The sequence below is a fragment of the Scedosporium apiospermum genome (genome assembly GCF_000732125.1).
Source record: "Scedosporium apiospermum strain IHEM 14462 chromosome Unknown SEQ_SAPIO_0055, whole genome shotgun sequence".
Taxonomy (NCBI): Eukaryota; Fungi; Ascomycota; class Sordariomycetes; order Microascales; family Microascaceae; genus Scedosporium; species Scedosporium apiospermum.
In genome coordinates this window covers 36,234-59,243 of record NW_015971756.1, presented here as the reverse complement: position 1 = coordinate 59,243, position 23,010 = coordinate 36,234, and the positions used below count along the sequence as shown (strand labels likewise).

General features: G+C 51.0%; 5 protein-coding genes and 1 pseudogene across 5 annotated transcripts; 3 read left to right on the top strand and 3 right to left on the bottom strand.

Annotated features, from left to right (window-relative positions):
• Positions 1 to 2: 2 nt before the first annotated feature.
• SAPIO_CDS1230 (uncharacterized protein) lies at positions 3 to 3,218 on the top strand (the record flags this gene model as incomplete). Its single annotated transcript, XM_016784550.1, has 7 exons — positions 3 to 125; positions 195 to 593; positions 906 to 1,020; positions 1,086 to 1,092; positions 1,169 to 1,190; positions 1,248 to 2,653; positions 3,125 to 3,218. The coding sequence occupies 7 exons, from the start codon at positions 3 to 5 to the stop codon at positions 3,216 to 3,218; spliced, it is 2,166 nt and encodes a 721-aa protein (XP_016645666.1).
• Positions 3,219 to 3,634: 416 nt separating this feature from the next.
• On the top strand, positions 3,635 to 5,538 carry SAPIO_CDS1229 (putative Cytochrome P450 oxidoreductase; the record flags this gene model as incomplete). The annotated part of the gene is made up of 4 exons (XM_016784549.1): positions 3,635 to 3,820; positions 3,921 to 4,087; positions 4,199 to 4,226; positions 4,285 to 5,538. 4 exons carry the CDS (start codon positions 3,635 to 3,637, stop codon positions 5,536 to 5,538), a joined length of 1,635 nt encoding a protein of 544 aa, XP_016645665.1.
• Positions 5,539 to 6,234: 696 nt separating this feature from the next.
• Positions 6,235 to 7,509, top strand: SAPIO_CDS1228 (Aryl-alcohol dehydrogenase; the record flags this gene model as incomplete). Its single annotated transcript, XM_016784548.1, has 3 exons — positions 6,235 to 6,427; positions 6,502 to 7,274; positions 7,357 to 7,509. The coding sequence occupies 3 exons, from the start codon at positions 6,235 to 6,237 to the stop codon at positions 7,507 to 7,509; spliced, it is 1,119 nt and encodes a 372-aa protein (XP_016645664.1).
• Positions 7,510 to 8,489: 980 nt separating this feature from the next.
• On the bottom strand, positions 8,490 to 11,002 carry SAPIO_CDS1227 (Zinc finger, C2H2 type domain containing protein; the record flags this gene model as incomplete). Its single annotated transcript, XM_016784547.1, has 5 exons — positions 8,490 to 8,923; positions 8,991 to 9,286; positions 9,347 to 9,453; positions 9,512 to 9,774; positions 9,832 to 11,002. 5 exons carry the CDS (start codon positions 11,000 to 11,002, stop codon positions 8,490 to 8,492), a joined length of 2,271 nt encoding a protein of 756 aa, XP_016645663.1.
• A 7,819-nt stretch (positions 11,003 to 18,821) lies between these two features.
• SAPIO_CDS1226 (Endo-1,4-beta-xylanase B) lies at positions 18,822 to 19,596 on the bottom strand (the record flags this gene model as incomplete). The annotated part of the gene is made up of 2 exons (XM_016784546.1): positions 18,822 to 19,239; positions 19,322 to 19,596. The coding sequence occupies 2 exons, from the start codon at positions 19,594 to 19,596 to the stop codon at positions 18,822 to 18,824; spliced, it is 693 nt and encodes a 230-aa protein (XP_016645662.1).
• A 1,710-nt stretch (positions 19,597 to 21,306) lies between these two features.
• On the bottom strand, positions 21,307 to 21,981 carry SAPIO_CDS1225 (annotated as a pseudogene; the record flags this gene model as incomplete).
• Positions 21,982 to 23,010: the final 1,029 nt, after the last annotated feature.

The window sequence follows — 23,010 nt, the reverse complement described above, 5'->3', positions numbered from 1 at the left end:
GGATGTTGGCTACAATAATACTCATCCCTGCTGGTCTAGAGGAATTGACAATATCTTGGGGCGGCCTGTGGAACATTGAGGGCAGTGTTCCCTGGGCGAATCTTGAGTTACTTGGCAAGTCTCTCGTCCAACATAAACACACACTTCACGTGCTGGATCTCGATGTCGGGTTTGCGTCAACATAATTGTCCCAGAATTCTTCCGATGACGAATCGGACGAGGATGAGTATAATGTCTTGAGTGATCCGGACATCAGCGACGAGTATTGCCGTCTTGACGAGGCTATAAGCGAGGGCCCACTACGCCCTGAAGAGATCAAAGACGTCCAGGCATATGATGGGAAAATTGGGAGTCTCCACCATTACACGTCCCTGACCCAGGTCAGCATCAGTATTCGGGCTCTTTTCGGCGATCTGGAGCTCAACTCGCCGGTACTCGCCAAACCACCCTCTATCCGACTCATCGACATGCTCCCCTCAAATCTGGAATATCTACGCCTTTACGGATATGAGAAAGGAAGAAGTAGGGAACTGGACGACCACGTCAACGAGCTCCTTGGGGGGAAATCTAAGCGACTACCTAACCTGAAGGAGGTAGATGGGGTAGATAATGTGGAATTGGGAGTGTTACCTTCCCTGGCTACGCGGATTAGGATACCGAGGGAAACTGATTTGTGGAAGCGCTTGGAGGTTCCTCTAAGGTGGATAGAAGCATAGCGCTTCTTGTGGCATGTAAGCTCAAGCTGTCTCTACTCAGTCAGATGAGATAAATCAGAGTCTATTTTGTGAGACCTAGCGACCTTGATAGGCTGTAGTTGGCCTTGCCCGGATATTGTTGCATCAATATGATGTAATATTCCATGCCATCTTCGTTCTCGGAAATGGTGACGTTTTGGAGGCAACCAGTCACCAGGCATGGAACAGTGCGATCAGGACTTCATCAAGAGCCGTAGCAGTTCCTTGATTGCCCGCGCTAGCCATCGAAACGAGTGGAAAAGAGAAGTTCAAGAGTGCAAGAGCCGTAAGGGTGTATTGGACATTGGTAAATTGGTAATATGGCCGTAGAGAAGCCTTTGCCCCTGGCAGCGGTGAGGTAAGTCTCTGGGATGATCTTAAAAATCCGAAGAATGGAGTTTGAAATAGAAATACACGCGCTAATATCTCGACAGACTGACACGAAGTTATTATCGGGTCAGTGTGAGCAAGCGATATGAAACGACTCGGAGGAGACATCTCACTACGTCCCAGGCAATGGGCGTCAAGAAGGAACGGGTTGTTATCCTTGGATCAGGCTGGGGAGGGTATACCCTATCGCGTAACTTGTCGGCCAAGTTATTCTCGCCGCTGATCATCTCCCCTCGACCATATTTCCTGTTCACGCCGCTATTGACGGACACTGCTGGTGGCTCCCTGGACTTCTCCCACGTCATTGAGCCTGTCCGAGTCTCAAAATCTCACGTTGGATTCATCCAGGCCCAGGCACTCTCGGTCAATTTTAGTAAAAAGCGCGTCATTTGCAAGCCTGCTGTGATAGACTATAGTGTCAACCGGGTACTCACCAACGAAGAAGAAGAGGAGGTACAACAGAAGCCGGGCTACAGCGAATTTACGGAGGCGAAGCAGTGGGAAGGCGAGGAGAAATTCGAAGTTTCATATGACAAACTGGTCATCTCCGTCGGCGCAGTAACAAATACTTTCAATACCCCTGGGGTAAGGGAAAATGCCATTTTTTTCAAGGACATTGGCGATTCTCGGCAAGTCAGACACAGGGTCCGCGAGTGCTTCGAGTTAGCCATGCTGCCCACTGCCACGCCGGAAATGCAGCGATACTTGCTCCATTTTGCCATCGTCGGGGCAGGCCCGACGGGAACAGAGCTCGCCGCATCGCTGCGAGACCTCATTCATTCCAACTTTATAACGCAGTATCCTTCTTTGATTGGGATTCCTCGAATTTCGTTGTACGACGTGGCACCCAAGGTCCTATCCATGTTCGATGAGCAGCTTTCGCAGTATGCCATGCAAGCAATGAAGAAAGAAGGCATTGACGTCAAAACCTCGCATCACGTGGAAGGTCTTCGTTGGGGTGCTCCCGGCGATCAGCCCCCGTATGGAATAGATGCGGCTCAGTGTTTGACTTTGAAGACCAAAGAAAGAGGTGAGGAAGGGATTGGTGTTTGTGTGTGGGTAACAGGAAACAAGATGAATACATTTATCAGGCATGGGCTTGATAAAATCGACCAATTCCCAGCGTCGTCCGTCGCCTTACCAGATGGCGGTGGCAGGTCTGGAGTTTCCTGGAGCGTAAAGAAAGCGGAGAAAGCAGGCTCTCTGTCAGTGGATGGAAGCCTTCGCGTTCAGCTTGTGAATACCGATCACAAGACGGTGGTTCTCCAGGACGTCTTCGCCATCGGCGACAACGCAACGCCGGAGACGAGTGATTTGCCAGCGACGGCTCAGGTTGCTTACCAAGAGGGCAAATGGTTAGCTACTCAACTCAACAAAGGAAATCTCGAGCGCTCACCACAGCAATTCGTCTTCAAAAGCTTGGGCATCATGGCTTACATCGGTGATTCGAAAGCTTTGATGCAATTTCCTGACGGAGAAGATGGGCAGAGATGGTATCGGCCGAGTAACCTGACAGGGCGTGTCGCTTGGTTGGTCTGGAACTCGGCATACATCACGTTGAGCATAAGTTGGAAAAACAGACTGCGAGTGGCTGGTCGATGGCTGCTTAACGGGCTTTTTGGAAGAGACGCGTCCAGATATTAAATCCAAATCATTACGAAGTACACGAACGGCACAATCTCGGTAGCTGCTGGCCTTTCAAATTTTGAAATTCTCCTGTTGGGCTCGCAAAGGGGTCAACCTCTAGGAGGTGGCAAGCAATTGATGGGCTCGTGGTGCGGCTCAGGCGGCCGACACACACTTAACCCCCTCTTTTGTCCGCCAATAATTGGTACCTGTAGATCCGAATCCTCCGGGAATCCAGAACAATGGAAGGCCTCAGAGTCGCGTACAGCAATAACGAGCAGTCATTATCAAAAAGAGAATTGAAAATCAAAATCGAGCACCCACACCGCCTCTAGCATTAGACAAGGCCCATCGCTCGTTGTACTTTGACTCAGCCGCGTCGACAAAAAGCCCTCATGCAGCGGGCAATACGGACAACAAATATTCGCCCGGAATGGCAAAAATGGCCGAGCGGAGCCGTTTGCCTGACCTCAATCGAACCCACCCGCGGAGATCAGAGAGGGACGGGAATCTCTTTCGGTAGTAATCCCTAGTCGGGTGGCCGGAGACGATCAGCAAAAACACAAGCCACATAGCCATTATAGAGGATATTATAGCCCATCCCCACAACCCCGGATCTCGGATCCCCCGCCCCCGCATGCAGGCCTTTATCCCACCACCATCCGTGGTATCCCCCGCAATCATCTCCGCTGGAGTTGGTATGCCTGGTTGCCCGATTTGGATTAGGGGCATCCCCGGATTGAACACACCTGGAATCCTCCAAGAGCAGAGCTCTCTATATTTAGGACAATATCAACCTCTCCGAATCGTGGTCCTCTCGTTTTTCTCCTTTGTTTTTTCAGCCACAAAGTAAATCCCATTGGATTGCTAAATCTTCATTCATCATGTCGTCCATCATGTCGTCCATGCCGTCTCTTGCGTCGGACCTGACGCTCTCCGTCAAGCCTACCACCATTGCACTTGGTGTCGTGATTGTTGGGTTGGTTGCTCGATTGCTCCTCGTCGGTAGGCGGCCCAAGAACTACCCGCCCGGGCCTCCCACACTGCCCATCCTCGGCAATATCCACCAGGTATGGCCCAGACTCTAGAGTGTGGTCGCAATTGATCATTAAGAGGGGAGGAAAGGGAAAGGAACAAGAAGAAAAAAGAAGCTAATGAGAATGATCGTAGATGCCCACCCAAGATGCCCATCTCCAGTTTGAGAAGTGGGCACGCGAGTATGGCCCGATTTACAGTCTCATTCTTGGCACCAAGACATTGGTCGTGCTTTCAAGCGACCGGGCTGTCAAGGATCTCCTTGATAAGAAGAGTGGAAAATACTCTCACCGACAAGAGATGTATGTCGGTCAAGAATTGTGCAGCGGCGGACTCAGGGTACTGATGATGGTTTGTTCCACCTTCCTCGGCAAGCGTGCTATGAAGAATGATTGTGCTGACTTTTGACTCAGGGATATGGCAACCGATGGCGAACGGCATGTAAACCGTGAATTACCCCCTCTTTGTGCAATATGCGGCTGCTAACCGTCTGAACTAGTCTCGTAAAATGATCCACGGCCTCCTCAACGTTTCGGCTGCAAAGTCGTACGTGCCGTACCAGATCTTGGAGAACAAGCAGATGCTCCATGATTTGCTGGTCGACCCGGACCGATTCCTTTACCACATTCGGCGATATTCCAATGCCTTAACCACTACAATGGTCTTTGGCTGGAGGACGCCAACCTACGAGGATGAGAAGATGAAGCAGCTGTTTGAAGGCTTCTCCGCCTTTGCCGACATCAACCAAACTGGTGTAGCGGCCATCCTTGACTCCTTCCCGATCTTGAGGATGCTTCCCGACTTCATCCTCCCTCTGAAGAAGACGGCTAAGAAACTTCACAAGGAAGAGAAGGCCCTTTACCTTAGCCACTGGCTCAAGGTCAAGGACGAGGTTGAGAAGGGCACCGTCAAGCCTTGCTTCTGCGAGGAGTTGGTAGATGTGCAGAAGTCCGAGGGCTTCGATGATGATCAAGCAGCCTACATTTCTGGAACCCTGCTCGAGGCTGGATCCGATACGACTTCTAGCACCTTGTACGCGTTTATCCAGGCAATGCTCATCTTCCCAGAAGTCCAACAGAAGGCCTACGAGGAGATTGAGCGTGTGATCGGATCAGACCGCATGCCAACGATGGAAGATGAGCCAAATCTCCCATACATCCGGGCCTGCATCAAGGAATCTCTTCGCTGGATGCCGACTACCATTCTTGGAGCCGTACCCCATGCTGTTACCGAGGATGACTATTATGATGGATATCTTATCCCCAAAAACGCTGGCGTTATGAACAATGTTTGGGCTATCCACATGGATCCAGTTCGCCACCCCGACCCCCGAAGATTCAACCCGGACAGGTACAAGGACGACCACCAGAGCTTGGCGGATGCTGCAGCCAACCCCGATGCCAGCAAGCGTGATCAGTTTACGTTTGGAGCTGGACGCCGCATTTGCCCTGGCATCCACGTTGCGGAGCGAAGTCTTTTCCTCGGCATGTCCCGCATTCTGTGGGCCTTCAAGATTGAGCCTACTCTGGACAAGAACGGCAAGCCGATTATCCCTGATCACAACAAGCTCACCCAGGGATTCGTCTGCATGCCCGAGCCTTTCCCCGCCAAGTTTACTCCCAGGACACAGGCCAAGGCGGATCGGGTGACGAAGGAGTGGAAGGAAGCTGAGAAGGAATGCTTGGACCCCGTGACGAAGCAGTGGCGATACTCTCCCATCCCGTCCAGGTCCAGGAAGGCGAGGAACATGTAAACGGATTTATTTGGTACGAGTATGTGTGTAGCTTAAAATTCCCCCAGGCGATTAGGACTCTCAATTTGATCCCACTTATTTCCACAATGCAATTTAATTGAGACGACCATGTTGTAGAAGTGAATCTACGTGGACGAGGGACGTTTGACGGGCAAAACTAAAGAAAACGATGCAAGAGAAATAACAATTCTTCACCGGTGGAAAAGCCCATGGGAGCTCAGCGGTCTGAGACTAGCGCCTCCCGATCTGTGTTGATTCCTCCGCTCAAGATCGATGGAACATTTTCACTCCCACCTCCACCTCCACCCGCTGTCCGCCCTTTCGTGGGGTAAGACGCTAGTTCAGCAATTGTGGGAAGCCTAACCTGTCGTTTCGCGTGTGGTCCGCGGGTGGTCCGCGGCGTGTCACCCAATCTAGTAGATGATTCCCCACGGGGAGCTTCTTTTTGCGGGGTTGGAAAGAAGCATTTGGTGTGGGGCTCGGGATGCTACTCGGCTCTTGTCAGTTCGCCCACCACAACCCCGTCCATAATAGGCAACGATCCCCAAAGCGTCAATTATGAAGTAGTTTTCTTTGCTTGTTGCCCCTACAATGACTGACTGAACAACTCGGAAAGAAGCCACAACCAAATCCTTCTCTCTCTCTCTCTCTGTCTCTCAACCAGACGTACATGCATATACACAATTATCCGAAACCATGTCCCGCACCACCACAGCCTTAGCCGTTACTGAAATCGGCGGTCCGTTTGAGTTGCGTGAAGTCCAGCTCAATCCCATACAGCCGGATGAAGCTCTTGTAGAGATCCACGCGGCGGGCATCTGCCATACCGATCTCTCTTCTGCCAATGGCACCCTGCCCGGTGCTCCTGGCGCAGTGCTTGGCCACGAGGGTATCCGCCAGACTCCCCATAGGCTCTTGAGCAGAAAGAAAAAGAAGGAATGGCTGACTGAACTCTTCCCACAGGCGCCGGAGTCGTTCTAGAGGTAGGATCCGCTGTCACTTCGGTGGCCAAGGGGGACAAGGTCCTGTTGTCCTTCTCTCACTGCGAATCTTGTGCTCCCTGCACGTCTGGACACCCTGCCTACTGCTACGCCTTTAACGACAGAAATTTCGGCGGTAAGCGTCCGGACGGATCGAGCTCTATGGTAAAAGCAGACGGAACAACCCCGATTTTCAGTTCCTTCTTCGGCCAGAGCGCATTTGCTCGACACACCCTGGTCCACAAGTCTAGCCTGGTGAAAGTGCCGCCGGAGACCAATCTGAGCCTGTTTGCACCTTTGGGATGCGGCGTCCAAACCGGCGCTGGTGCTGTGCTCAACACATTGAACGTTACGGAAGGAAGTACCCTGGCGGTCTTTGGTGTCGGATCGGTTGGGTTGAGCGCCGTCATGGCCGGTAAGCTGAGGGGAGCGAAGACGATCATCGCTGTGGACCTTCAGCCGTCGAGACTGGAACTCGCGAAACGGTTAGGTGCAACCCACGGGATAATTGGCACGGGAGACGTCGTCGAGGAAATCCGGAAAATCTGCCCACCGGTTGGGGTGGACTTTGCCGTCGAATGCACGGGCAATACAAAGGTGATTGTGTCCATGATTGACGCGCTCGGCACCAGAGGAAGGGGCGCCACGGTCGGCGCTCCAGGTTTTGGTTCTCGGATCAGTGTTGATGTGATGAATCATCTCACCTATGGGAAAGAATACGTCGGCTGTTGCGAGGGTGACAGCCTGCCGTCGAAAGTAAGTAATAGCCACCGAAAGTTAAACAACGAGGCACCTGGATTCAAGATTTTGAGCTAATCATAACCTCAACGACCGTCAGTTTATTCCTTATTTAATACAACTACATGCGGAGGGAAAGCTTCCTTTGGAAGAGCTTATTACCTTTTATGATGTCAAGGACTATGAAAAGGCAATCGAGGACAGTAAAACAGGACGGGCATTCAAGGCTGTGCTGAAGTGGGAGTCGACGTAGACTTTACAAATATCAATGCCATATAATTTCTTGCCTCACCATTCCGACCATTTTTCGTCATTTCTCCTTTCAATGCTAAGATTACTTCGTAGCTCTCGGTTAGTCGACCCGGCGGTATTTTACGAGCATGTCTGAGTTGTCCATGTGCTTCTGATCATTGACTCTTGACGATCGGTGTCCCCCACATCCCACAGACTCGGTTTGGATTCGAATCTAAGCTTACCTTTGTACTGAGCAGTGCACATTCCACTAGAAAGTTAGTGAACACCGGGCAGGGAACCACGTCGCCGGTGTCTTACCCTTAAAAGGAATTGAGCATAATGAGCCTAACCTTGTCCGTGATTGGGGAGACACTAGCAGGCACAAGGAGAAAACTTTGATTCAAAGGGGCCAATCGCCAGCTCGGGTACCAAGCTCCCGGCGCCCAGTGCCGTAGCCCTCACACCATCGGAGTCGGAGTGGGATGGATCGGATTGGCGGTGGGATATTTTGTGGGTCTGGACAGGGGACCAAGCCAATGGAGTTCTAGACAATAGGGGTGACGGTCTGGAAGGAAGACGAGATCCCGGTCAGCTGCAATGCTACGATGCAGGTCGCAGCAACGTAGTAGTCACTTCACTCCCCTGCAATTGGCACTCCCTCCCTTTCCGCCACGCCGAGACACATGCCCACGTCGTCTTCCGCCTCCGTTCACCACGACTGATCACTCATGTTTCCTTGGCTCGGCAATTTCCGACAAGGATGGGTCTCGTCTGTTTGAACACGTCTCTTTCTTTGGAATTACTTTATAGAAATAATATAATACAAGACTAGGAATTGAGAACAGGGGCGAGACTGTCCGAGCACATAACTTCCCAATCCCCAGAGTTAGATTCATAAAGCTCATATATCTCGTAGATCGAGGCAAAACGGGCTTGAGAGAACAAAAAAATAGTACATAATTGGGAGGTGAACATAGAAAGAAGATAGTTAATGAACCTTCAGTCTTCCTCAGAAATGATTTGGAATTTTTGAAAGTCCGCTATCAGATCGTTGACCTGGCGCATGCTTGTCTGGTCATACCTGCTCAGGATTGGATCCGGCGGTGTGGCTTCCCTGAGATTTGGCTGTTGCGCCTGGTCGCTGTCCGAGGGACTCTCGTTGCGCCACGCCTGGTCGGGGCTCGTGAGTCGGTCAATGATGACGCTGGCAAGCAGCCAGTATTCTTGGGCGTGCCGATAGAATCCGATTCGTCTCCACGCGTTCTCCGGTGTGAGCGCATCTCCGCTGATCATATTGTGTGGGGGACCCCCGGAGAGCTTGCTGGTATAAAAGTCCCAGGCGGGCTTCCAGTTCTTTAGAGCGTGGCGGATTGCAACTAGGTGCCCATCTTCAGCAAACGAATTTTGATGCTGGAAAACGAGAGAGTGAACGGCTTAAGATTTTTTTTGCCTCATTAGCACAAGCAAAAACCCTGAGAATCCTCGAGGAAAAAGCCTTACCTGATATGACCGCAAACAAGTTCAGCGCGCCGAGGTGGGCAAGGGTCTCGTGCATCCCTTCGTGCATTCCACCTTTGCAAACCATCTCCACAGCCTCGTGCAGGGTTAGGACGGGCAGTAGGGCTGAGTGGGCACTCCATTTCTGAAGCTCTTCAAGACACTCCTCCGCAGTCGCAGCTTGGAAGCAAGCCTCTGGTCTTGCCATGTGAATCTTCATCTCCTTGATGACCAACCGTGGCGGAAGATTGTTGAAGGTGACGAAAGCATGGTCGAGGAGGAAGATCCAGAGAAAAGTCCTTTCTTATGTCAACAAACGTTATACCACTCGAGGTAACGTCGGCTTCCAATAATCTTACCTGATCAATTCTTCTTTCACAGCGAACGATTTCCATTCGAACTCGTATCCAACAGGCCTTCGGCAATCCGTGTGCCTTGCAGATCCAAGACCAATATCCCGAGCGACCTTAACGATTGTCGTCAGTGAAGAAGTTCGATTCCAAGGGCGAGAGATAAGATCTTACCGAGACAACAGTACTAAACCGGTATCGACGAATTCTCCTCTTGCTGGCATCCGTGCCTTCCCAATTTTGATAGAGGCAGACGATATAAGCAGCCTGGAGAGCTTGGACCTTGCGCTTCTGGGTGGCAGGGATCAAAACACCAGTGTCTAGTGTGTATAGAGGCTCCGAGCAAAGGTCATCATCGGTGAATACCATCTCCTCAACGCAATTGAACCATAACTTTGCATTGTCTCTATCGGCAGGATTTGGAGACATAGATGCTCCTACCAGGACGTTAGCTCCACCACCCATTTACCTTTCTTGGAGGAATACAAACTCACCCATTACCGCCATGGCGGCGAGTAAAGTTGGGTTGGCGGTGGCCGGGTCAAATGTCGGTCGATGGATCAGGTTGACGTTTGGATGCCAGATCGTCCAGTAAAGGGTGAGGAATTTGCGCACATTTTCTTGGGAGAAGAACTCGATGCATTTTTGCTCCAGCAAGGGAGACCATTCAACTGTTACGGCGCTGTTACGCGGCTTCATTGTGACCACTTCCTTTGCAATGACGATAATCTGATGAATCTTGATCATCAGAGGGTCGTGGAGCCATGGATTTTGAACGAAAGTAACCGGGCCTGTGATCGATGTCGGAATGGTGCTGCTGTCTGCTAAGGCCGCGGCGAGGTCATCCGCCACATCCGCCGAAGGTCCGCTATGGGAGCCGGCTAAGTGACGAAGTATCACATTACTTCCGACTTGCTGTTGGAGAAAGGATGTTACCGTCCGTTCCCTCAACGCCGGGGTTCCGCATTCGAAAGACTCTAGCAAGCCTGTTCGTCTGGTGAAGTTGTCCAAAAATCTGAAGGAGTACCGAGGATTATCCTTCCGCGTGGTCACAAGCTGTTGCCGGTTGGTTGAAACATCCAAGAGTGATCTAGCTGGCATGAAGTTCAAGTAATCCAGCCAGCTGCCACTAGTATCGGGTGCATCCCAGATGCCCGCTTCCAGCGGGTCTGCCAGGATGACAGCATTAAAATCTGCTTCATTCACCGCAAGCTCCTCAACGGTTTCGACAGTCTCAACAATCGGGTTGATGTCTTCCGTCGTCGGTAATGTCTGGGCCTCACTCGAGTCGCTTCCTGCGGCGACGCTCTCCTGGGACGTGCTCGGTCTCTTGTTTTCCTGATTGACATTGAAGGAATAGCAGCAAGGTACGGATAACCTTTCGCAGTTCTGACACGGCTGGCTGGCGCTGCATGCTTTCTTCTGGCGGACACAGAGATCGCAGGCTCGCCTCCTCCCAGAGGGCGCTATCAAGCCTAGTGCCCTGGCCTCACATGTCCGGGCGTGGCGCTTCAGCACGTCAAGCCTCTGGAAGGCACGGCTACACTGGGCGCAACGGTGCGGGCGGGATGCGTTGTGAGAAGCCCAATGGCGTTGCATGTGCTCCCGTCGCTTGTACCGCTTGGAGCACACGGGGCAATGAAAAAACTCTTGGTTGTCGGACATCTCGCCTTGCTAGTCTTCTGCCCTGGTTGTTTTACTGGTCTCCTAGCGTGCTGGAATCTGGATGAAAAGAGTTGATCCGGGGTAATGGGTAGTTTAAGCGAGAATTTCAATGCAGAAGTTGGGAGTGTGGGGAAGACATTTCACATGGAAGGAGTGCCGAAGGAAAGCCGCAAAAGCTGATGTTCTCGGGCCTGTCATTGGCCAGGACCAGAGGATCTGACGAATCAAGTCAAGAGAAGCTGGGTGGCAAGGTGGATAACCTACCCCAGAAATCCTAACCTGTTTTGGTGGCTCTTACCCGCTTCTGGCTAGCGGTCGAGGGATTCGGGGATCGAAGGGCGCCGGACCCACGTCAGCTTGCTTGAGGAGGGTTGATCAGTGACGTCGACTTTGTGATCTCCATTTAGAAGGAATTTCTTTCGAGAATTTGATCTCACTTGTGACAAGGCTAATCCTCCGAAAAAAGCACTTCTCTGAAGAGCCGCAACAAGACCAACCTTTAGCAGGGCTCGGATGAGACTTCTCGATATTGGACCAATAGGCCATGATTACGTAAGAGATACAAGCCTAAATGGATTGGACATGATGGATTCGACACTACTCTAGTGGCTCCAAACGTCCAAAGCTGCTGCCAATTGGCGACGAACTAGGGTCTCAAATGACTTCAACGACTTACATAAATCATCGATTGATACTTTATTCATCAAGTACCATCATTTATTCACTGCTTCTCTCCACATCAACAACTGACATCCAAAGAGTGGCGTATTCAATCCATCGAAAAGTGGTGGCTAAGTGTGCAGCACATTCGTACCTGGAAGCGACTACACGATATCCCTTGACCCGAGTGAATGCCGATTTAGGCTGCCGGAGGAGTGTGACACGAGAATGGGATAGCAACTACTTCGGCAGGGGCTTCCTTCCATGGCCGGGCTCAACACTGCCTCATTGTTTGATCCTTGTCCAGCCACATCACCGAGCGGAATAATCACAGACGTAGAAGTGTCTCGATCCAGACCCCACGACCCAACCGACCGAATGAAAGCGATTAAGCCAGGGTGAGATGATCCGTGGTGGATGTGGGTCGAGACTCGGGAGTCTCGAAACCCGAAACGGCACAGCTCTTCCAAGAGGAACGGCATCCTAATACGGCTCTAGCACAGGTCTAATCCCCGAAGTAGAAAGAAATTAGAGCCAACCAATGCACTATATTCGTGTTGGCTGGATCAAGGATCGCAGTCCAGCTGAAACACAACAAATACGGCTATGAAAACCGTTTCGATTTCCTGAAATCCAGAAGAGCGTTTCATAACCTCCAGCGCCCTTTCGGGGTCATTAGTATCCTACGTCGCTTAAAATATACAACGAAGCTCGATCCGCTTTTGAATACTCCCGTCCTGGCTTCGGTGTTTGCCATCGCCAAGCGCTACCTCTCACGGAATGTACCGGGAAACCCGAATCTAGACAGCCATATCGCCGTTAGACGAGCTCTTTTGGAAGCTAGCCTCGTGTAGAGAAATAAGCATGTACAGTCTAGATGGTTAAACTGAAATTCCAATCGGCATTCTAGGATTCTACTACTTTCCACTAAAGCTAAATGGCAGGAGATAAGAAATTAAGTATCTGCCATTTCCACGTCCAAACCGACTTTCCTTAACTAAACTGTTTCTAGTGACGTTCCTCGTAGTCCTCCACAGTCCACAGCCTCCTATAGTTACATAGAGCCCTTGGGGTTTTGCAAAAGGAACATCAATCTCATGTCCGAAAAAGCCTACATGTGTCTGACAGTCTATGGCTAGTCTAAGCTATTGCAAATTTCGATAGGCTTCCCGACGCATGGTGGTGCTTCGGACGGTTGAGGGCTCTCGGGGTTGGGTTGAGTGATTTCCGTCAGGCAAACACACTTTTCCTGGATGCAGTCCTAGGTCCCGGGTGACGGAGGTGGGAGGTCTTTGCAGGTTTCCGTGGTTTGATAGGTACACGATGGAATTTCTGCCAGCTGAGGATCTTCTGGGCCAGGTGGAGTGATTCCCGTGAAGCAAGCGCACTTCCCGAGGATACACGAGCGAGTCCCGGGCGGTGGGCACGGGACGGGACGGGATCGCATTCTCCCATTGTTTGCTCGGTGCATGACGGAATTTGCGGCGGTTAAGGCTTCTCCGGGTCGGGTGAAATGGTTTCTATCAGGTAGGCGCATTCCCCCCGGGTGCAGCTGCGGGTGCTGGGAGGTTCACAGGGTAAGAAGACGCAATTATTGACTGTTTCTGGCGTGCACGAGGGGTCGCCCATTGGTTGAGCCTGCCCAAGATCTGACGGAGAACTCGGCTTGAGGCAAACGCACTCTCCATTGACACAGCCGTGATACATCGGAGCTTCGCACATGATGGCTCTAGTGCAGGTGTCCACTGTTTCGGGCGTGCATAGGTTTCCTGGTATGCCTAGTCCTGGCTCTAGTGTGGTCTCGACGCCACCGCCACCGGTGAAGCCGCCCTAGGCAGCCAGCACCGTTCGCCCGCAACGCCTGTTTCTTGACGTCGATTCCTGAACTAGTTCAAAGCCGTTCCAAGGTCTATAGGGCACATAGGCTCTTTCGTTGCTTCTCTCAACAACACTCCATTCCATATTCCAAGCCGATCAGGCTCCATGGGCAGCTTCAAGGGGTACAGGAGCGGTCGATTCCACCCCATGTTGATGACGCAGCTCTTTAAACCTGCTACGGTCATGTCTGGGGCGTTGCCGTGGTGACTTACGGGCAGGCATCCGAGTTGATAAAGTTTTATAGAGTAGGCGGCAAGGCCTGAGGTATTCGCCGTCGCTGTTCATTCACAAATTCCAGGGTCAGATAATACGTACTAGCCCTGAAAAGGAGGTCTAAGCTGTCTTACCGATCGAAGTTCCTATATCCCGCCTGTATGTTCCGCCGGGATAACTGTCCCATGTCGTCTTATTACCATTGGTGCCTAAGCAACCTTCGCCCGGCACATATGTGCGCGGGAGCTTCTTGGTATCCCTAGCCTACTTCCACCAGCGCCTCATCGTGACCGGGTGTAGAGCTCTAACTACCAGCAGCTCTAGTGTATGCTCCCAATCAGCCTGCCTATCGACCTCGACGTCCTCCGGCGCCGCCCCAAATAGAGCCGGCCAACGATCAACCTGTGTTCGCAAAGTGCAGTTAGACCCCGTTTGACTAGATCTGATATTACAACTTACTCCATTAATATTTCCCGACCCCGTCACCACAAGAACACCTTTGCTAATAGTCTCTCGGATAAAACGTGCCAACTGCTTTCTCCATGTAGGGAAGGGGGACGGGGCGCTCCAGCGTTGGGACGTTCGAACCTCTCCAGGTTATAATTCCATGCTAAGCAAAGAACAACTCTGACAATAGGACTGTCGCCCTGGATGGCATCAACAGCCATAGCCACTCCCTTTAATAATCCTCAGCGTTGTTTCCTTCACCTTTCCCTCTCCGACAGGGTGCGCGGATAAGGTAAGGCTTCCCCGTTTTGAAATGCTAAGCATATCGCCTGACACAAAGCTCAACATCGATGTCCCATGATCGTCGCAGTAACAGCGGCCATCAATCGGTGTTCCAGAGTCGTCTGCATGTGTCTAACCATCCTCCCAAGACTAATGTCGAAGGGAAACCGGTCTTTCAACCATTCGTGCGGGTCGCCCTCGTTTCCGGAGAGGTAGACCATCTGGTATCGGCCTGTAGCAAGGTCAATTACTTCATCGACGCATTGATGTTGCCAGGTCCAATTCGATAGGTTTGGGTCAAGACACTTGTCTTTACATCCCAAACGAGCCCCTACGACCTAGAAGGCGTCTTGTTAGGGAATAGCTCTAATTGAACTTTTCCCCCTTCACTCCACGACTTGAGCAGCGCTCACATTAGGTAGGGCTTGGGTGGCCTGGGCTTGTTCTTTATCCAGGTCAGCCTCCCAAAACTGAACACCGACAGTTTTTGAGGAAACCCTACAATACGCCGACTAAAGCCACTACCCGGCCACGGCCCGAGACCAAGAGCTGAAAGACTCGATGTGGCGACTCGACTACCCATAATTGATGTATTGAGTCCATGCCGTACCGCTAATCAGGCCCGCCAGCGACGGTGCGGAGACTGAGTAGTGCAGCTCTAACTATAACAATTCTCTCCGGAAGCTGCCGCAAACCTCGTGCAAACTCTGGCAGACGTCGAATTTATTCGTGGTGCCCTCTTCCCATAATTTCCTTTCATCATGGAACTTCAGCATTCGTTCGGTTCAGTGGGGGATGTCCCACACCATCACAATCAAATGTTCTCCACCTTGAGCGCATTCCCGGATTCAAGCTTCGTATGGGATTATACGATTGTGTATATTTTGTGGAGATTAGGAAACGGACGCAATAAACTCTTCGCCCTCTCGATATACCTGTACCGTCTTTGGACATGCAAGCGGCATGCGATCTTATGTGGTGATTAGGGTGCTGCCGATTTGCTGAAGTGCTGCTGCAGCTATCCCTGGCGCGAGGGAGAATCTAGACTTGACAGCCCGATGAAACCGGGTATCTCAAGAAATTCAATATAAGAGGCAACATGGGGAATGAACTTCCGGCGAAACTATCATTAGAGAAGACGTGCCTGGAGAAACGCAGTGAGAAGACGATAGATTTTGGGGCGTAATTGGCTCCTCAGTGTTGGCTAATTGTCGCTGTCGCCCGATTTGTTTAGCTGGTAACCAATCGCTGTCCTGCACTCAGCACGGGCGTTGGATTGAGGCTTTCTCGAGTGGCTGCCACTTCTCGATTAATGACCAGCCCACCTCAACGACCGCCACTCATAACATGCCAGGAGGTTCACTGCACCTTAGCTTGACTTCACTATGATAGCTCGTGATTGTAATAGTCTAGATACAAACTAATCTTAGGATTAAACAAACCGATCTCGAGTCTTTTCGTGCTGGCGTCGCGTGTGGACATCTCATGTTGTCATCCAGAGCATTTTCGTTCACGTTACTGCACCATGTTTGTGCATAGATCGTGATGCCATTTCCACGAGTCGATCATTGGTCGGGAGGTGCGACACGATGCTTTGACATCAAAACCGACACTCATTCGTTGTGAAGTGACGACACAAGCTGCATATCGGCACCGGTTATTGGTCACTCGCTTTAGAAGGTCCCAGCGATGCCTCCAACATCCCGACACTCTCTAATTGCAGAATTGATCTGACCAGGACACACAAGACACGAAACGAGTCTTAGAAGGGCTGGGTCACGTACTGAAAGTGAAGGGAGGATGTCCCTTATAAATGAATGGAACCGCCAGAGTACGAAACACAACTGATCGGATCGCATGGTCCTGACAAAGCCCTCGCTGAAAACACGAGACTGTGCCATGCCGTGTGTGGTCGTCAGGTTCGGGGACCACGAAATGCGCGTGACCCTGCCTTAGACATCATTGGTGTCCAGGCCACCACGCCCACTCCAATAAGCATGGTTCCTGGATGAGTGGCAAATCCGAGCCACCCTTGATGCTGGAACCCTCGATCGGAGTCCTCCCACCACGACAGAAAACAAAGGATTCCGCATGCCAGCATAAAGGTGACCAATATCTCAAACCAGTATCCAGTACCGTTTCCCTTTAGAAATTATTCGTCATTCCCCCAAAAAATAAAGTTGCTCTATTTCCGAGATACCAATTTTTTTCTCACAATATTTACATTTCCTTCCCTCACCTACTCTATTGAGCAGATTACAATTGCCATCATCATTATAATGCCCCTTTTCAAACGTCGGCAAGAACCGCCTAGAGGCAGGCCAAGGGAACCGAGATCCCCGAGGTTCTCTGGCGATGGGACCCACGAATACGACGCAGAGCAGACGCGACCTCGCGAATATCGAACGCATATGCATACTCATAGTCACCCTCCAAGCTTCTATGATCATCAGCCATCCCCGGATGGAGACCGCCCACCCCGCACACTAGCATCATCCCCCCGCCGACAAAAATCAGCAGACTTTCATCGGACACGAAGAGACCCGGCCCTTCCTAAACCCCGGGATCGAGGACAGGTGAAGCAGTCAGACCGTAGTCCCGACCGGGATCGCTATCATAAAGTGGGACACCGTCGAATCTCTAAGGTTGACCGGCTTCCGGACCAACGAAATTTAGACGATCTCGAAGGTGTAGTTCCGCCGAACCGCCGAAGACCCAAGAGTCGTATGCGAGAGCCCGAACAACACTCACCCTACTCCGACCAACGCCCAAGAGATCCGCAGAGGCAACGGAGTCCAAGACCTGACAAATATAATCGCGATCGGCCTCACCGGCCTCTTGATAGTACTAGGCGACAGAGGAGCAGGGACAGAAGGGACGAAAGGGACCGGAGAGATGATAGGTATCCTCGCCGTGCCCGCTCAGCAGAGAGGGGGAGAGGGGACGAAGAAGACGTTCGCTTCCGCCGAAACATATCGCGAGAACGCGACAGGAGATCGAAGTCTGCGCCTAAATCAAATTCCGAGGCAGCACGACCATCACGAAGTGCGACCCAGCCTCTGAAAGACGTGCGGGCGAAGGCTGCGAAGCTTGATCTGCCATGGCAGTCAATCGCCGCTGCCGCTTTGCAAGCTGGGGCGACCGCTGCATACAAGGCCCGTCGAGATCCGGGGCCCTGGCTTGGCGCGAAAGGGACGAAAGTCGCCACGGCTGCCATCGGAGCTGCGATTATGGACTCCATGAGCAGTGGTAAGAAAAAGCAGGGTACTAGAAAGTAGAACCGGCCACTTTTATTCATGGAGGCCTTCTATACAGTTTTTTTTTTCGTCTGTTGGATTATATGATAGACAGCGAGTTTTATTTCGTAGCGAACAATGGAATGAATGTCTTAGGTATCATAAGCAAGCTTCTGCAACATGCGCGAGGCCACATGTTCATGATGTTTCGAACTATATCACGTCCATTCCTCGTAGAAAATGGTGCTTTCCTCGCCTTTGTGCCATTTGTACACCGCGATCACCAAGACTGAAGGGGTAAGATCTCAAGATCACATTTGAAGAAAAACATAGAAATATCATATGTTATAGCTCATTCCACGTTATAGAATTCCCGCTAGGTTATTTATTTCTGGGGCTGCTAGAGCTAAAGGCCGTTGTCTTTGAAGCCACCGTATGCCGCGAAAGGCTCGACCGGAATCTTTGATGGGCCGGGATTACCGGGACTGGATGAGCGATCCGAATATAAATTCACTAGCTATGGATCAAGCTTGACAACTTGATCAGTAGATCAGTACATCATGCTACCCAGGTTGGTCATTGTTGAGCTGCACGATACTCAGTTCTGTTTTATGGAGACACAGACTACCACCAATCCTGAAGAACCACCTAGGTAGGATTAGGGACAAAGGGACGTCGACGGCCACCGTTACTGGGGCTCATAATGGCCCACAAGATGGAAGGATTCGCCCAATACGGAAGGTGTGGTGGGAAAGTAAGACGTTGAACTACCTTTGTTAATGAAGCTTTTCATCGAAGTTGTGGAGCTAGTCCTCGGTAAACCCCAGACAATATGAGTCCAGTTCTTGAAACCCCTGAGAAAATATCTATTCAAAATCTGACGAATCCTTACGAAATGCGTCACTATACGAATCGTCTGTGCTGTTCGCTTTACTGGCTGAACTTTTTGGCAGAGATGGCCCAATAAATTGAAAATTCACACTATAGAAAGTGTTTCAAGGCTCCGAGGACGAGCCCAGTGAAAGAGACCGATTTCCATCGTACATGGGGTAAATGGCGAAGAATCGCCCCGCCAATTTACAATGCGGTAGGCGCTCTTTTATCTACTGAAGAGTGATGCTCGCAGAGCCGCTGCTTCCAGGGCCCCCGGTGGCAGTGTAACCTTCCGTAGCCATAACCACATAGTCATGATTGCCCAACCTCATTCCGAGCTTAGCCCATTCCTCAAAATGCCTGCCAGTAGTAACAGTGCCTCCAACGCGCTGCTCCTGGCGGACAGACCAATACTGCTCGAATGTCCTTGTCCCTTCGATGGACGGTTTCTGAACTCGAGTACTCGTGAAAACTTCATATGTGCCCTCCTCAAATGTGAAGTTTCCTTTGGAAGTCCATGGCTCATTTGGCGCCAGGTCGGCATGGGCTTCGATAATGTAATACTCGATCAAGGGATTTCTAGTCCAGCCGTACACCGCGAGGTAGCCCGGCCCCGTGGCATTATACGTCCCAGTGTAGGTAATCGTCCTATGCGGACAGTATTACCGTCAGCATCAAAACATCATTGATGGAAAGACCCCAGGCCCGTTCTCTCAATTCATTTCCTTACCTCGCACCACCCCCATTCCATCCTTTCCCGCACACAAATCCACCTTTACTACTCCAGTCGGCCGTGTAAGAGCCCCCAGCTCCATTGATGCATCGGATGTTGCTTCCACCCTCAGACCAATTTTGGAAGTAGTAGCCTTGCCGTGCTTCGAGGGAACTGGCTGCCTTCGTCTCGGGAGTGCGTGGCTGTGGTTGCGGCCGTGGTTGAAGCTCACTTGGTGCGGCGAGCACCCCAGTGGCGAGGGAGAGAGCGTAAAGGAGCGAGAGCTGAACCATGGTACTTGGAGTTCGATGCAAGATTTTCGAAAGTGGTTTCATCTGCTGAAATCCAATGTTCCCTTCCCAGGGTTGGCTTGGCCATCTACCCTCCTTATACATTCTCATTCACGCAGCTAGTTGGTGGCCCAATCTTAGGCTAACCGTGCTAATAGCCCGGGATATTGAGGCATCCGTTGGATGGTTCTTACTCATTGTGACATCAATAATAGAATTCGCCGCTAGACCGACATCTCAAGGGTGTCTTCCAGGAAGGGATGCCTTCTAGATCATGTGGTAAATTTAGGCTGAATCGGTAAATTGGTGTTGGAATTCAGTTGATCATGAAGCGTGGGAGCAGCGACCGGTACAGAGCCAGTGCCGACAATGGCAAAAGTCTCCGACTTTGCGGGGTAAATTCTCCGGCCAGTGCCGCCCGCCCGAGTTCGATTGCTCCCGTGTTATATGTAGTTCAATATATTTTAGGGTGTGGGCGACACCTCGCCGGGCGAGGGGAGTGCTTGCTTGTGGTCATGGATTCACCACCAGTATTTGCCCCATTCTAATAAATCGCGACCCTATTCCTAGATCAGGGCAGTCCAACGTTTACCCGGCTGCCCATGAGAAAGATTGTAGGAAGGGTTTGCATGAGATCACCCTTCACTCTTCACTAATAAGACGTGGGATATTGTGTATACTTCTTGCGGAAGAATGCCCTTTCCTGCATATTAACTAGAACGTGTCCTCCTCTTTTTATATGAATAGAAAGAGAAACTAACATACACTCAAAATGACAGTCCTCCAGGCTAATACTACATGTGTGAACTTAATATCAGCAGTGTGTGGCTCCCTCTTCACGCAATGTGGGTTACTGAGGCAGCATGAGGATAGTTCAGGGTATTGGAGTGAGTACGGGAGTTCTTTTCACTATAAGCATTGGGAAGCAAAACTCAGTGCCATCCTAACCGGGTGTTTGGTGACAACACTAACAAGAGACCATAATTATATTGACACTATTTAGGGAAATCATGGGTAGTTTGAGAGCAAAGCCAGCGGAATCTTGTAAGTTTTAACAGTAGAATCTTCTTGGTCCAACCTCGAGGTCACTAGCGACGCATAATTGACGAGATCAACGGCTAAATCTACTCGTTCCCTGATGGGTAGAAACACCGTCATAATCCGGGGTCCTGGAAATCCATGTCCACAATCACACCGATTTTATACGCTTATGACACAGTAGTGGTCCCTCTAAGCAGGTGAGGGAAGCGGAGACTGTCTTAGAACTCCAACTAAGGTAGGTGTGATGGCGCCTTCACTGCATGTCTGGTAGCGTCATTTGGAAAGCATGAGAGTCTAGTCATTCTTTCCTGCCCAGTCCTTCCATGTCGTCATGGACCACTCGAAACGGCCATATGGTATATTATTAACTCTAGCACATTTCAAACTCATAAGACCTACATCACGGAAGATGAGACGAGATCTTACCTTTTCTAAATCTTTTGCGTCTTGTATCGTCAGAAATTATCCCATGGTATTGTGAACGTCCATAAAATCCATCGTCTGTTGGAGGGGGCTGGCAATAATAAAAGCCTTCCATACATATGGAGATGCCACCGTAATCACTTCGATATGGAGTGACGTATACATAACGTTCATCGTGCCGTGATGCAGTGTCCTCACATTTCCCCTTGCAAGCTGGCTACCAATCCTCCCAATAAATGTGTCCGCCCTTCAGCGACGACGATACAAGGGATCATCCAAACCCTCGATAGGAATAAATCCAGGTAGGGCCCGCACCCGCCGAATCCATCCCACAATATTCTTGTTGGGTGATAGGTCGATGTCTCCCATGGGTGCAAGAGCAACGTAGACAAACACGCTCAGATCTGCAATTGTTGGGCGGCCGTTTGCCAACCATTCATTTGAGTCCAAATGCTGGTCCAGAATGTCAAGCGACTTGTGGCTCCGCACAATTGCTTCCTTCAGTGTCTGCTCCGTGCTCGCCGTCCCCAGTCCATTATACGGTCCGCCAAATGAGAGGATTGCACGAGCTGTGAAGACACCGTATTGAATCCAGCTATTAGCAAATGCCAGCCAATTGATAATTGCCGCCTGCTCCGCGAGATCCGTGGACCAATATGTTGAGGGCCCGGGCTGTTGATTTTCGCCGTATTTGCCGGCAAGCCAAACAAGGATAGATGACGAATCGGCGAAGGTCTTGCCCTCGTCCACAAGAGTGGGAACTTCCCCGCGTGGATTTATCGCGAGGAAATGAGGCGAGTGTTGCTCATCGTTCAGGAAGTCAACTTCGGCAATTTCGAGGTCGATATTCAGGATCGCAGCGAGGAGGCGAACTTTGTATGAATTCCCCGATTCTTTGTAACTGTAGAGCTTGGGACATGACATACTTAAGATAGAATAGAGGGCTGCGTGTTGTATTGACCGTGGAAGCGGTTTAGGGTTTGCTTGAAGTTGTGAGATACCCTGTCGCTTTTCAACTTCATTGATTGCCAAGAGCATGGTCTTGCGTCATCCACGTTAAAAATGGCGATTTCAATGCAGAGGCAACTCGTCCGATTATACTTCGTACCAAAGGCTTCGATGGTAGATGGAAGGGTGAGAAAATTCCTTCATGGACAACTTTCAACCCCGAGGTAGCGAGCATATTTTCAAGGACTTGTGCTGATATATGGGTTGATCAGCTCAATTTCTTTAATCCCATTGATTAGGACGGAGTCGATGTACTAGTCGACGAGATGCTGAGAGGCAGCATCCCATAGCGTGCCATTTAATGCATTCTGTTTAAGCCAGGATAACGTGACATCGATGGGTCTGTCTCCTGCCCGGATCCCTGTCCAGATCTGAGCAGTGTCTCATGTCCGTGTCACATCAAGAAGGTCGACACGGGCTCTGTCGTCGTTGGGTGCGGGTCCTGATACCCATAGCAAAAGCAATCCACAATCACTAGGTGAATTTTCCTCCGCCCGCCCTGGACTTGAACGCCTCCCGTCGCCGCATTATTCGCATCAAGAGCGTGCAACAATTCTTGCTTAATGTCGGCCCCAGTAAAGACGTCAAATGAGTCGTCGCACGAAAACACCACCAACTCGAGCCTGGGTAGCCGCACCATCTGACCCCAGATCTCTGAACTCGCACTCAGTTCTGGGCTGTGAAGTGCCAGGCGCCGTAGCTTTGGCCAACACGTCGCCCACACCTCGGTCTCCCCTACTTCCCGCCGGGTCGAAAACGAGAAGTGGTCATTGCAACTCACAAACTCCTCTAAATGGACGAGAGCCGCGAATGCATGCCTCAATGAATAGAGCATGTCCTCCCGGGCATCTTCCTCGATGTCTTCACGACACTTCAATTGTTCCAGTGGCATCTCGATCACCAGTCGCCTGAGGGTCGACGCAAGGTCCCTGAGCAAGTTTCCAA